Consider the following 15,052-nt stretch of genomic DNA (forward strand, 5'->3'; position numbering starts at 1 on the left):
CATGTATTCAATATTTTAGGGGACTTATTAATCACAAATTCTACAATGGCATTGTTCCAAGAATAGAAATATGGAGCTTTACTACAACATTAATTACCATTGCTCCAGTAGCCTACTCAGTGTAGGGGAATGCCAAAGAACAGGTGTGAGGAGGCTATCACAGGTTCTGCCACTTAAGATTTTCATTGGAAATAAAGGACTGTAATGTCACAGAAACCTCCTACTATGCCAATATACTGTCCAACATAAAAATTTTTGGACCTTAAAATACCCAAATCTTGGTTTCTAAATACCAATCTTCACTAAAAGGAACCAGGGCTCCTTAGAGAAAGGACTGATCCAGGGTTGGAGCAGGCAATGTACAAGATGAACCTGGAACATTTTGCTGTGCTAGAAGTATAAGTGCTCAAAGAATGCAGGAGACTTGTTGAAAGACAAGGTACCAGCTTGAAGGGGCTCCCACTGGCCAAATATGAAAGAATATGAGCATCAAATGGATTAAAACTCACTGAATAAAATAGACTCCCTAAGTTCATACCAATGATTAGGACTATGATGATGAATGGGGAAAGGAGAAAGTTTTTTTCTAACAACAGAATGCTGACAAATAACTATAGTAGAAAATGAGAGAATTAGGTAATCATTATTTGCAACTGTCATAATAACTGATTTACGCAAGAATCAACAATGGATACTAAAATAGTGAAATTCCAATGAGGAAAAAGTTATTTACACAGGTCAAAGTATCTCCCCACAAAGAACTTATGATATGCAAAGGAGAAAAACATAACATTATGCTGGAGAAAGTGGGTAGTCGCCATCTTAATTAAGCAATCAAAGTTACCACCACCACCACCGGGACAGATATGATATGATCCACCAAGGAAGATAGAATTTACTTAGGTGGTACCAACACGCAAAACTTGAATCATGAGGAAATAGACAAACCCAAACTGAAACACATTCCAGAAAATAAACGGCCTATATACTTCAAAAATATCCGTGTTAGGAAAGACAAAGGCAGGCTATGGAACTGTTCTAGATTTAACAGACATAAAAACTAAATGCAATGCATGATCCTAGGTTAGATACTAAGCCAGAAAAAAAACTTGCTTTTCTATAAAGACATTGGGACAGTTGACAAAATTTGAATAAGATCCAGATGAAATAATAATGTTGTATCAATGTTTTATTTCTTATTTTGATAATTCTGGTTATATAAGGGAATGTCCTTCTAAGGCAATACATGAAGTATTTAGGGGTCTGGGGGACAATGTCTTTAACTTACTCTCAAATAGTTCATTAACAAAGGTATTCTTCAGGCATCCACATTTTCCATTTACATGACTGAGATGGCAAAACAAACTACTGACTGTAGAGCCTTCTCTTACTGTCTGGAAGGCTCACCCATATTTATGATGAACAGCCACTAGATGGCACTCTGTGACCTCCCAATCCCAGCAGCCTAGGTTTCCATAGGCAGCATTTTAGACTTAATTTTACTTAGAAAACAGAAACACAACTGTCTTTAAATAAATACCAATACCAGGCAACCACTACACTCAAAACAGATGTTTTCACAATGGCCTTACAAGGCCTTTCATGATCCAATTTTTCACTGGCCCCCAAACCCATCTCTCTGACCACATCTCTTTAGTTCTGTGTTTAGTGTTGCCTTTTCAGAGAACTTTGTTAACACGCCTACATAAAACAGCAGGTAGCTGCATGCCCTCCCCCACCCCCTTACCCTGCTATATTTTTCTTCAGCACCTGACATTTTCTTGTCTTTGTTCCCACACTCCCAGAATGTAAGTCTTATGAGGACAGGTTTTATTTTGCTCAATGCCTGTATTCCAAATGCCTAGAAAAGGCAGGTATCCTTCAATTGTCCATGACACCCCCCTCCCCAAACCAGTCCCCTAACTGAAGGACACAGTGAAGAGCCTTAAATGTCAAGCACTGAATTACTTTATGTGGAAGTCATCAAGACACGTAAGCAGCAAAGTAACCCTATAAAAACAGCACTTTAGAAAAATTCCTTTGTCAGGGGGCGCCTGGGTGGCACAGTGGTTAAGCATCTGCCTTCGGCTCAGGGCGTGATCCCGGTGTTATGGGATCGAGCCCCACATCAGGCTCCTCTGCTATGAGCCTGCTTCTTCCTCTCCCACTCCCCCTGCTTGTGTTTCCTCTCTCGCTGGCTGTCTCTATCTCTGTCAGATAAATAAATAAAAAATCTTAAAAAAAAAAAAAAAAAGAAAAATTCCTTTGTCAAAAAGGTGGTAAAAGGTAGCAGGAGTAGAAAGCAAAGATACAGGAGACATTGCAAAGGTATTAGTTACAAGCAAGGCCTCTGATGCCATGAGACTTAGGTTTGATCCTGGCTCTACAGTTTACCAGAGCTCCATGACGTTGATAAACTGCTAGTTCAGGAAGCTCTTTGTCCTTCAGCTGCCCAGTGTGTAAAAAGAGGACAGGATAAAAATCTACCTTATAGAGATTATGCTTATCCTATGGGTCTGATACAGGGCCTGATACATAAACTGTAGCATTACATGTAGGAAATAAGGGAAAAGGAATAAGCAATTATCTGTTCATTAGTCAACTATTTTTACTAAGTATTTGTGTCAGGCACTTTTCCAGATACTGAAAATGCAGCCATTAGCAAAAAAAAAAAAAAAAAAAAAGCCTAGGGTCTTTATCATGTTTACATTTGAGTATCAGGTGACAAAAAACAGCCCTAAATAATCTGAATCTATCTGTTTCTTGAGTTTTTGCTGGTGAATAGCTAAAGCTGGAATAGCAAAGTCCCACCAAAGTCCCATTTCAATGTCTCTCAAGGAGATACAAGTTGTATTGTGTCAGGCTACGAGAAAGGCTATGAAGAAAAATTAAGGTAAGGGGACAGAGTACACTGACGTTATTTTAAATAGGGTTGTAACATTTGAGTAAAGAGGTGAGAGATGCTAGAGTTTAACCTGGAATGACTCGAAGTAAAACTGAAGTCCAGGAGGAAGAACTGATTTGAAGATGATGGGTTTTGGGTCTTAGAAATGATTTAGCTCCGGCTTCAAAAGACAAATTAAAGGTGACTAGAGAAAGCACCCTAGCAACTCTAGGTTATGTACTTGTAAACTTTAGTCTTCATTTCTTTCGACTGCAGGGAATAGAGAATTGCAGGATCTCCTAATGCAGAGAACCGTCTTCTAGGGCATATGTTATGGGTTGAACTGTATCCCTCCCAGAAGATACACTGGAGTCTAGCCTCCAGTATCTCTGAATGTGACTTTATTTGGAGACAGGATCTTTATAGAGGTCACCAAGTTAAGATGAGGTCATTGGAATGAACCCTAATCCAATATGACTAGTGTCCTTATAAAAGGGGAAAATTTGGACATAAATTGAGACACACATACAGGGAAGATGATGCAGACAGGGAGAAGATGGCCATCTTCAAGACAAGGACAGAGGCCTGAAACAGATTCCTTCAGCCCAGCCCTCAAAAGGAACCAACCCTGCTGATACCTTGATTTCAAACTTGTGGCCCCCAGAACTGTGAGACAATAAATTTCTGTGGGTTAGGCCACCCAGTTTGTGATACTTTGTTACAGTAACCCTAGGAAACTAATACAGATGAAGAGAAAATCAGATCTGTATACTCATCTCCCTTAAGGTCTCCCTTAAGAGATCACAAGCCCCTTGAGGGGAAGAGCTGACCGTGCTTGAAATCATCTTTGCATCTCTTCTGAAGTACCTACTCTGATGCAAAAATTTAATAAGATACTATTTTAAGTTCCAGCACCTAAAGTCAGTAAGTACTCAAATTCTCCCACTACTTTTCCTGACAAGTATTTCTTTCTTTTGCAAATTGAAAAGCTGAATTTAACTTCCAAGACATACTCTAGTAGTAATCTCAACTCAGTAATCCTAAACTGGAGCTAGGGTTTGGCACCGTCAAAATAAAAGTTTGAGTGCCTAAGTTTACTGGGTGTTAATATAAATTATCCCTGACTTTTAGGCAATTATACCTCAAATCAGACTTTATATATAAAGATTCATATAGAGGAAGCACCAACAGATAAGTTAAAACCATTAGTTTGACACATGAATAATAATAATAATAATTAAATGTCACAGAAAAGTCAAAGGAAAACCCACCTAAGGGAGTAACCACCAGCACTTTACTCTAGCTTAACACTAGGCTAGGCACTCACATGCCATTTCACCCCCCTCAGGATCTCACCATCTACAGATAAGCCAAGTCAGATTCAGGGAAGTCAAATGACATTGTCCAAGTTCACCCAGCAATGGTGTTGGAGAAAAGTGGAAGCTGGGTCTGTGTGATTCAAAAGGACAAGCTCTTTTTGGTCAACAGCATACAAGCATATACCTATACTAACCTTTCACCTAGAAACATGAGCACAACTAATTTAACCACATTACATTGTTACTACTAGCAAAGAAAAATGCAAAATACAGTTTCTGTTAAATCTATTCTCAAAGGCATAGGTAGTTGTAGAAGAGAAAAGGAGTATCAAGGGAGCTTGCCGCCAAGCTCATGTGTAAAAAGAACCTGACATCTTTGATCAAACTCCTTGGTTAAAAGGACATTCAAGAACATTCACAAACTGGAGCAGCACCATAATTAAAAGCAAAGTGAATGAGAAGATAGAGTTGCCATAAATTACATTTATAATCAGTTACAAAATAAGACTACCTTGGTATTTCAGGAAACAAAAGTTCACAAAATCACCCCCAAAAGTACTGGCAGCCTTTTTAAAAATGCCTAGCCACCCAGAACAAAGAATTTAGAATCTGAGCAAATCAAATACACAAAGGTCATCAATGTGACTCATGGTATCTCCCAACACCAAACTTCATGGCATTAATGTTTGTTCATCATTATTGGTGACAATTTTTATATGGTAGCTAAAATATGTAAAAAAAGGGCATCTGGCTGGCTCAGTCAGTGGGGTGTGTGACTCTTGCTCGGGGCTCTAAGTTTGAGCCACACGTTGGGTTTAGAGATTACTTTTTTAAAAAAAACCAAGGGGCGCTGGGGTGGCACAGCGGTTAAGCGTCTGCCTTCGGCTCAGGGCGCGATCCCGGCGTTATGGGATCGAGCCCCACATCAGGCTCCTCCGCTATGAGCCTGCTTCTTCCTCTCCCACTCCCCCTGCTTGTGTTCCCTCTCTCTCTGGCTGTCTCTGTCAAATAAATAAATAAAATCTTAAAAAAAAAATTTAAAAAAACCAAAATCTTTAAAAAACCTATGTATTAAATGTTCTCAAACTTCTTGATAAGCTATCCTAAAATAATACCCATCCATATTGTCCAAGGCATTTAAGCCACCAATTAACTTATCTCCTAATAGCAGCAAATTACCCCTGACTTTAATCTTCATCTATACAAATGAACATGATTTTTACTTATCTAGCTCCTGCCAAATGACTGTTGTGTCCAGTATTACTATACTTCTCTGAAAATGAACAAAGTATATTTAACTTATTTTGTGGCTTCTGATAACTTTCTGAAATCATTCTTTGTCAAGAGTTGAAAAACCGGATACGCCAGTCTTCATAGCTGGTCTCATGTTTTTTTCCCAAATTCCCAACGTTAATTCTACAGTAAGGGTTACACAGAACCACAGGGCTCTTCCACAACTGTGTTTACTGTAACTTTACGAAAGGGTACTTGAGATAGTATTAAGCCAATTAATTAGGCTATTAATGTCTGTTCACAATCTATGGCAGAGAAAACAAACTGCAGACTGTAAGCCAAATCCTGCCCTTAAACTTTTTTTTTTTTTGGATACGAAGTAAAACTCTTTGTTCATAAAATATGAGTGTCCACTTAGAAAATCCTGAGCAATCTACAAAGAAACTACTGTAACTAATAAATGAGCTCAGCAAGGTCTCAGGATACAAGGATCAAGGTCGATACACAAAAATCAATTGGATTTCTTTACACGAGCAAGACCTTATTAATAGACTGCCCCTAAACTTTTGTTTACAATGGTTGAAAAAGAAAAAAAATCAAAATTGTTGTGAACACCAAATAATCTGGAGAATCACATGAAAATGATGATTTCCAGGGTCTCTTGAAAAATCTGAAGATCTGATTACACTGGACTCATTTTCTCACAGGACAATGAGGGAGAGCTAAGAAGTCTTTTCTTCTTCAGATACAAAGGAGGCCCACTCCATACATTCTAATAATAATCACTATTCCCTTTTGGCTCACTCAGAGTCTGCTTTATAAGCCACGTTCTAAAAATAAATCAACACAATCACAAATTACATGCAATATTCATTTTAAATTAAAAACACAGATGACCCAAATTTTGTAAGATTTGGAATCTTAAAAAACGCCAAAGATGATGTAAAATGAAAGCAAAATGACAAATGAATCTGTGTTAACCAGGTGGTAACATAATTACACAGCTAGGAACTGGCCCAAGAAACTTTAAAACTCAGTAATTTGACTCTACATCCCTAGGGAAATGTATCTTAAGGTTTAAGAACAATAAAAAATCATTAGCTTTCTTCAATAATCCTATGTTGGTGGTAGCGTTGGCATTGTCATTCTGAGGCTATTTTGTATTTATACTGTGGGAAAAGGAAAACAAGTAGTATGTTGGTGCTGTTGAGAATAAGGGGTTTTCAGTGTGGGAGACAAGAGATGGGAGATGTAAAATCAAAGAAGGTGAAGAAAAAGTCTCTGGGTCATTTAATTTGATTTTAAGTATAACATGAACTCATGATTTTTTTTAAAAAGAAAAAACACAACTTATTTCCTAGCTCCAATCACAGACAAGGCCTAGAAACAATGACTAACTCAGTAGGAAGAAGCACTTTAAGTTCCTAGATTGTGATCTTGAAATGCCATTTCCCACTAAAAAGCTTCTTAGAGAAAGGCCTATTTCCTGGTCTGGGCAGAAAATGCACAAGATAAGTCTGGACAAATTGTCACACCAGATAGCAAAAAAGCTATAAAAGATGGCTCAGATTAAGTCAAATGGACTTTAGGGCCAGGCCATCGAGAAGGGACTCCAACTGGCCAAAGAGGGGCAATCAATAAAAATAACTATACATGCTACAAAATGCATGAATATTGAAAACGTTAAGGTAAAGAAGCCAGCCACAAAAGACCACTTATTGTATGATTCCATTTATATGAAATGTCCAGATAGGCAAAAAAGTGGATTAGTCATTGCCTGGGATTAGAGATGGGGTACTGTTGGGGGGTAATGAGGAGTGACTGCTAATGGGTACAGCGTTTCTATTTGGGGTGATGAAAATGTTTCAAACTTATTAGATCATGGTGATGATTTCACAATTCTGTGAGCATACTAAAAACCACTGCATTATACACATTAAACAGGCAAATTTCATGGTATGTAAATTATACCTCCGTAAAACTGTACCAGGAAAAAAAACCCCAACTACAATGGATTGAAACACAAATATGTTTAAATCTGTGAATTTATATGAAAATAAATATTGGTCATTTTGGAGGATGCTAGGAATCTAATTCATTATATGAAAACTGGGAAGTATTTATCCTGCGTCTTACATATATGAAGTGTCTCTCTGTGTGACCAAAGAGATGAGGCAAAGTTTTTCTCTTTATAGAACAATATAATTAATAAATTAAAGAACAGAATATTACCACTTTGCAACCCTAATGGATCTCGGCAACATTACAAAAGTTAACCAGACAGTAGGTGTCTCCTGGGAGAAGTATACAACACCACCTATGAAAACAGTCTAGCAAAAACAAATTTGCAGTGAAAAAAAACCCATGAAGAATCTATAGATAAGAAGGCCAAAGAGACTTTTCAAACAATAGCAATATAATGACCTTATGAATCCGGATTCAAACAAACTTAAAAGTAGCAGGGAAATTTGAACCCTGATTAAATATTTGACATTAAGGCCTTGGTTCAAAAAACTTTAACTGTGGTAATAGTACTGTAGCTATGTTTAGAAAACTAAGAGTCCATATCTTACATAATGATATGTCTGCGGTTTGCTTTAAAAAAAGATGGGGGCGCGTAGAAGCAGGAAATAAAGATGAAACATTAGCCATAGCTGATAACTACTGAAATTGAGATGGATACACAAAAGTTTATTTTGCTATTTTCTCTATGGTATATATTTGAAATTTTCCACAAAAAAAGCTTTTAAAAAGACAAAATGCGGCCAATTTCACACATCACTGGAATTACTGCATTTCACAAATTCAAACACTAATAGGTCTCCCACCATTTCACAAATTCAAACATAAATAGGTCTCCCACCATTCCCCCGTCTCTGAAATCAAGACACATCTTACAGCAGATAGTGTATCAGTTTAATTAGTAGTAGTTTTTCTATGTGGTACATATAAGATGGTATAATTTAAAATTGACAACTGTCTCAAATTCAATGAAAAGAACTGCAAGATTATAAATACATCTAGTTATCTATCTCTCCTTAGCTAAATCATTATTTGCATTGTACTGGAAATGAAGAATTCAAAAAAACCTCTTGGCTATCTGAATTTTCTTACTTGCTTGGAATTAATTCAGTTACAATGAGAGAAGCATTAAAATAATACATTAACCAATATAAGAATAAAATTAGTCCCTAAACTAGTATTAGTGACAGAGAAGATCTAGGGAGCATGGAGCAAAAAGTCTCCCTAAGATGGGGAGGAAAAAAGATTGCTGCAGTTATCTCGCCAGGTCTAAAAAATATAGTAAAAACCGAATCTAGTTGACCAGCCTGTCTTTTCTTCATTTTTGATAAAGGAGCTCCTAAGTACTCACCACTTCAGCACTTTTGTAAGTTGCTGGTTTCAAGTAATCTAAAGGAACATAGTAATTTGGCAAGCCTCTGAGCCTCACGGTAGCAGAAAGACATGTAAACAAAATTTACTAACATAATATAAACTTACTGAGGAAGAAAAGAGGACAAGAAAGTATTTCTGACAACTGTAATTCTAGAAATGCAATTTTGCAACCACATACTTCAATGGAATCACAAATATAAAACTTTTTTAAAGATGACAATTGACATTGAAAATTTCAATGATAAAAAGCAAAGGAAAAGACAGATTTGCCACATTTTAAAAAAATCAATTCAGGTCAAAAACACATTATAAATGAAATTAGAAAGGCTTAAGAAATATAAATCCGCCACATGACAAAGGTATAGTCTTAATAAAAAGCTCTTAATATCACAAAAATGATCAATAATCCAATATAAAAATGGGTAAAAGGTAGGAGCAGGCCAATAAACACATCCCACAAATGGTTGACCTTACTGGTAACAAAAGAAATTAAAATTATAGATTACCTATCCATAGGTATATAGATTATAAACTAACAAAAAATAAATAAAATTATAGATTACCGAATTTGGGAAGCTTTTTAAGTAACACTGCCCAGATCTGGTGGCCAAGCAGGACGTGCAAGAATATTCCCACTTCCAACACTGTGCCTAGAGCAGTCCTCCTTCATCCCCTTCCTTCAAGTGTTACCTTCTTAATATGACTTCAATCACTCTATTTAAAACTGCATCCCCACCCCCACTTCTCAATTCTCCTTATCTTCCTCTATTTTTCCAACTTATCGCCTAACATACTACATAATGTACTTACTACGCACACTGTTTATTCTCTGACCCCTATCCCCATGAAAATGAAGTTCCCAAAGACAAAGATGTTTTTCTTTCACTGATGTATCACAGGATGGAAAACTGCTGGGATATGGGAGGTGTTCAAAAATTATTTGTTTAATGAACAGGAAAATTCAACTAGTTAATTCCTAATAAACTAGTTAAAGTCTCTGGAGAATTTTGTTAATGACACGAATTTAAAGACCTTTATTGGGGATGCCTGGGTGGCTCAGTCGTTAAGCATCTGCCTTTGGCTCAGGTCACGATCCCAGGGTCCTGGGATCAAGCCCCGCATCGGGCTCCCTGCTTAGCAGGAAGCCGGCTTCTTCCTCTCCCACTCCCCGTGCTGGTGTTCCGTCTCTCGCTGTGTCTCTCTCTGTCAAATACATACAATCTTTAAAAACAAAACCTTTATTTATTTTTCTTCATTCATTTGAGAGAGAAAGAGAGGGAGAGTGAGTACATGCACAAGCAGGGGGTAGGGTCTGAGGGAGAGGAAGAAGTAGACTCCCACTGAGCAGGGAACCGGACGTGGGGCTCTGGGGCTCTATCCCAGGACCCCGGGATCATGACCTGAGCCAAAGGCAGACAGACACTTAACTGACTGAGCCACCCAGGCACTCCAAATTTAAAAACCTTTAAAATGTACATATCAGTAATATCACTTCTAAAAATTTATCCTAAGTAAATAATCACTGATGTGAGCAATGGTTATCCAAAAGCTTATTCATCTTAGCTATGAATTGTGAAAAACTGGAAACAATGTACACTGGAACACAGAAAAGGATATGGAATATTTAATGCCATGAAAAACATGCACGATAATGTTAGCTGGGGAAAAGTATACCCCAAAATTCCACTTTTGGATGTATATATAGATATGCTTAATAGGAACTAAATATGTGTGTATACATATGCTTAATAGGAACTAAAATAAAAGTATGATACATACAATTAATGGAAAGATGGACTGCTAGATGAAGCTACTCACTGTGTCCTGATATGGAACCATTTCTAAGCAGGGCTTGAACTCACGACCCTGAGAACAAGACCTGCAAGGCCTGAGCTGAGATCAAGAGCTGGATGCTTAACCAGCAAAGCCACCCAGATGCCCTGATATGGAACCATTTCTAAGCCTTAGTGAAAAAGACAGACTTTACAAAAACTGTAAGGTTACACTGTAAGGAACTGATAGAGAATCAATTACCAAGGTACACTGTTAAGTGTAAAAAGCATCCAATACCATTTAATTAAAAAAATTGTTTCAAGTTTATGTACTCTACTCTCTACTGGATAAAAATGTTAGAAATTTTCAACTATCTTTTCTTCTAAATTTTCAATATAACAAATTTTTTGGAAAATCAGGAAATGAAGCCATCTCTCCTTTGACTCCATAGAGTCTAAGTGAGCAAAATCACTTTTTCAGTGCAAATAATTTTACTACCAAATTTATAAAGTTCTTTAACTGCAAGGGAAAGTGAAAATTACTGTCCCAACTATTACTTCCTAAGTAACAAAATTAATAGATATGAAATCCACCCTAGTATCATGTTCCATAGAAATAATTTCAAAAGCAAACATAAAGAGTGTTAAATTATAAAAGCTATGACAAACACATAAAGGCAGATACCTATTGATATATACATATAGAAAACTGAATGATCAAAGAAAGAGAATTGTGCCCTCTTAGAGACACAGCCAGTGGGCCGTGAAAGGGTAAACTTTAACCCAGGCATCCTGATGTACCTTATTCAGAAGCCCCAGTCTGCTCAGTTTCGACCTTGTTTGTCCTCAGACACATCAAAAGGCACTATCACTTGGGAGACAGCAATGGTTAGTACCAAGGGCTTTGGGGTCTATCAGACCCTGGGTTGAATCCTAGCTTTACAATTTTCTATGGGAGTAATCTGGAAAATCTCAATTTCTTTATCTGTAAAGTGAAACAGGGATTATCATCCACTAGTTAATGTTAGCAAATAAGAGTACAGTGTCTGAAAAAGCAAAATGGAGACAAAATTCTTCAAATAAGACAACTGAAAATCCCCGAAGTCAAATCTTTCAGCACAGCAGAAGAACCCAAAGGAAACAAATACTACAGAGCACTGAGCTGGAAGGCAGGAACCCTGGATCCCAGTTTCGACCCTGCTACACCCAGCTCCGGCTCCACGGACACATTACTTCATGTATGTAGGTTCTAGTTTTAAGACCTACAAAATTAGGGGAAGGAAATCCTTTCCACCCATACTACACCATGACTAAATTAGTAAGATGTGGTTACGGCTGTACTTCCAAAAGTTTCTAAAATTTTTCATTTAAATGCTTAACTTTTGTAACTTCTTAATCAGCTTTCATCATGACTAAGCTTCTAGTCATAAAAAATATAGGACCATTCCCTTAACTAAATTATCCAAGGTCAGATCGCTAAAAGTGGCAAAACTGCAATTCAAACCAGATTTGACTCACTCCGAAGACCAAATTTTACGGGATGCTTCCTCCTCAGACCTTCTCCCTGACTAATCTAGCAGCTTGCCTTTGCAAAAGGACTGGAAATCAGGAGTGCAGCCAGGAGTCATGGAGCAGAGTCAAGTTACCTGAGTCAGGTGGGGCTTGAACTTCTGACACAGTACTCTAACCAAGTTAATTAGACATTTCAGCTACTTAAAAGGAGTCTGGAGAAGCAAAAAAAAAGAAAGGTAAAATTGTCAAGAAACACTATTAACTGAAGACAAAAACAAAAATAAAACACCCCTGAAACTACAAGTAAATGAGGGTGGCTCATTTACATAAAAGTTCAGGAGTTAAAGTTGTACAACATCATATAGCAAAATAACTGCTAGTTTATCTGTGCTATTCAGTTGCTTTTGTGCAAGTTTATAAATAATGAACACAAATTATCCAGCAGTGAGTGAAGGAGTTAACAGATAATCCAAAGCACATATATTCGGCTTTAGAAATAGAGCACACGGTCTAAATAGATAATCCAAAGTAATGAATATCTGGTGCTAAAATATACGATCCAGAGGTGCCTGGGTGGCTCAGTCGGTAAGCGTCTGCATTCGGCTCAGGTCGTGATCTCAGGGTCCTGGGATCAAGCCCTGCAACCAGCTCCCTACTTGGAGGGGAGCCTGCTTCTCCCTCTCCTGCTCCCCCTGCTTGTGCGCGCTCTCTCTCTGTCAAATAAATAAATAAAATCTTTACAAATAAATAAATAAAAGTTGTTTAAAACTAAAAAATAAGGGGCGCCTGGGTAGCGCAGTCGTTAAGTGTCTGCCTTCGGCTCAGGGCATGATCCCGGCGTTCCAGGATCGATTCCCACATCGGGCTCCTCCAGTGTGAGCCCGCTTCTTCCTCTCCCACTCACCCTGCTGTGTTCCCTCTCTCGCTGGCTGTCTCTCTGTCACATAAATAAATAAAATCTTTTAAAAAAAAATAAATAAAAATATATGATCGGGGTGCCTGGTTGGCTTAGTTGGTAGAGCATGTGACTCTTGATCTCAGGGTGGTGAGTTCAAGCCCCACAGTGGGTGTGGATCCTACTTAAAAATAAATAAATAAATAAATAAGATCACATATATATATTTTCCTCCCAAATTATAGGCTATTCAGGTTGGTATGAAATTAATTTCCACGTGGAGAGACCAGGACAGATCACTTCTAAACGATACAGTAAATAATAAAATTACCATCTTCCTACATCAGCAGAAAAGATAACGTTTTATAACACATTCCTGTCAGCTCCACAGGGAATAACAAAACTAAGGCACATACAAAAAAAGAGGAACATTTAAATTCCCACTGCAGACAAGAACCAGGTTAGCTCCATGGCTGCTTCCATTAAGCCAATCTGGGATTAAAAACTGATTTTGAAATAATCCATACATGGATAATCAAGAAGCAAACACACACGCAAGCACATGTAGAAAAACTCACATTTACATGCGTAGGTTACCAAGCACTTTACAAATAAAAAAATTTCACAGAAATCGGGCAAGAGGTGAGGTCACCTACCACTTTAGCTCTACTGATAGAAGTCATTATGTGCTCTTCTCAAACATTAGGCAGCCACCAAAAACCACACAGACACACCACCACATCGGTTAATATCATTCAGAAAGGTAACCTAGGAAAACCTCCGAAATGCTCGTTTTATCAGCTCAAGAAGAATGAAGCTGTATACAGCTCCACAGTAACATCAAGTAAATGTAAAAGTGTCAAGAAAATAATGCATTTATTTTTCTCAATACAAATTGCCTAAAGACAACTTCCAACACACGGTGCAATTAAACGTTAGCATGAGCTAGAAGTTCTTTAGACTAAGCGTCACTGGCAGAAGCCCTCTACTGGGCGTTTCTAAGATGTGACCAACTTTTGTGTTTCCCACAGTAGCGCTAAACCACGGTTATGCATCCTGCTGATAAAACCGGACATGTGGCACTTAACACCCCAAACCAGAATCGCCAACGGTGTCGGCTAAAGAACGCTCCCGTCACTACTGTGAGGCCCACTCCAGAAGGCATGTGCATTGAGCGCGAGGACTTGAGGTTTGGAGAGAAGAGGAGCAGTAAGAGAAGCCGGCGGTACACACAGCGGTCTGCCCGCCCGCCCGCCCGCTGCAGGGCAGGCGATGCGCCGAGCAGGCTCAGGAAGTTGACTAACCCAGGGCAAAGCTCCATGCCCTCCTCTGTGAACGAGAGCGTGTGGCTGGCGGACCGAAATGCGGAAAATTCACTTAAGAACTCCCTGACGGCCTACCGTACAGACGTAGGAGTCCAGTTAAGACTCGGGGAAGCAGGTATGGAAGAGACCAACAGTCCACAAACTGATAATGATCTACCCGCTCCGCCGGGAGGCCCAAACTCGGGGAGTGGTGCCTCCTCTCTGGAGTCGGGCAGCTAATGCACCGGACGGGCTCTGGTCCCCCTCCGACAGCCCTTTCCAGCAGGCCCGGGGCTGCTAAGACCCAGGCCTGGCCCTCAGCAACATCGGCTCCGTTCCACATGGTTCATTGAGTGCGACCCTCCAAGGCCACTCCGAGGCCATGTGGCCGGGGCCGCGCAGTGCCCAAACCCGGCGCACGTTCAAGAGGTGAAACCAGAGGAGAGGAGGTGCGGGAAGAAATCCAAAGAATGGGATGTTGGGGTACAAGACTCACTTCCTTTGGGCTTTGTCCTTCTTGGCCTTGGTCCTTTTCTTTCGGGCCTGGAGCGCAAGCACTGCAGGAGAGAGGGATGCATGAAGGGCGAATGTGGAGGAAAGGAGGCAACCAAGGTGAGGGCGGAGACCCAGCAGGGGCGCGAGGCCCGGGTGCGGGGCCTGCCTGAGGGGCTGCTCCGGGGCGAGCGCTGCGGCTCCGGCAAGGCGGCCGGCCGGGCGGGCGGCGGGGCCCACGGGGC

General features: G+C 39.3%; 1 protein-coding gene across 1 annotated transcript in view; it reads right to left on the reverse strand.

The window, feature by feature from the left end:
* SRPK1 (SRSF protein kinase 1) overlaps positions 1-15,050 on the reverse strand; it is a gene marked incomplete at its 5' end in the record, with an annotated part of 81,061 nt that extends 66,011 nt beyond the window's left edge. Inside the window, one exon of the mRNA XM_034661687.1 lies at positions 14,812-15,050. Coding sequence (XP_034517578.1) covers positions 14,812-15,050 — 239 coding nt within the window. The remainder of the gene's footprint in view (positions 1-14,811) is intronic.
* Between the last annotated feature and the right edge of the window lie 2 nt (positions 15,051-15,052).

Source organism: Ailuropoda melanoleuca, chromosome 5 (assembly GCF_002007445.2).
Source record: "Ailuropoda melanoleuca isolate Jingjing chromosome 5, ASM200744v2, whole genome shotgun sequence".
NCBI classification, from domain to species: domain Eukaryota; kingdom Metazoa; phylum Chordata; class Mammalia; order Carnivora; family Ursidae; genus Ailuropoda; species Ailuropoda melanoleuca.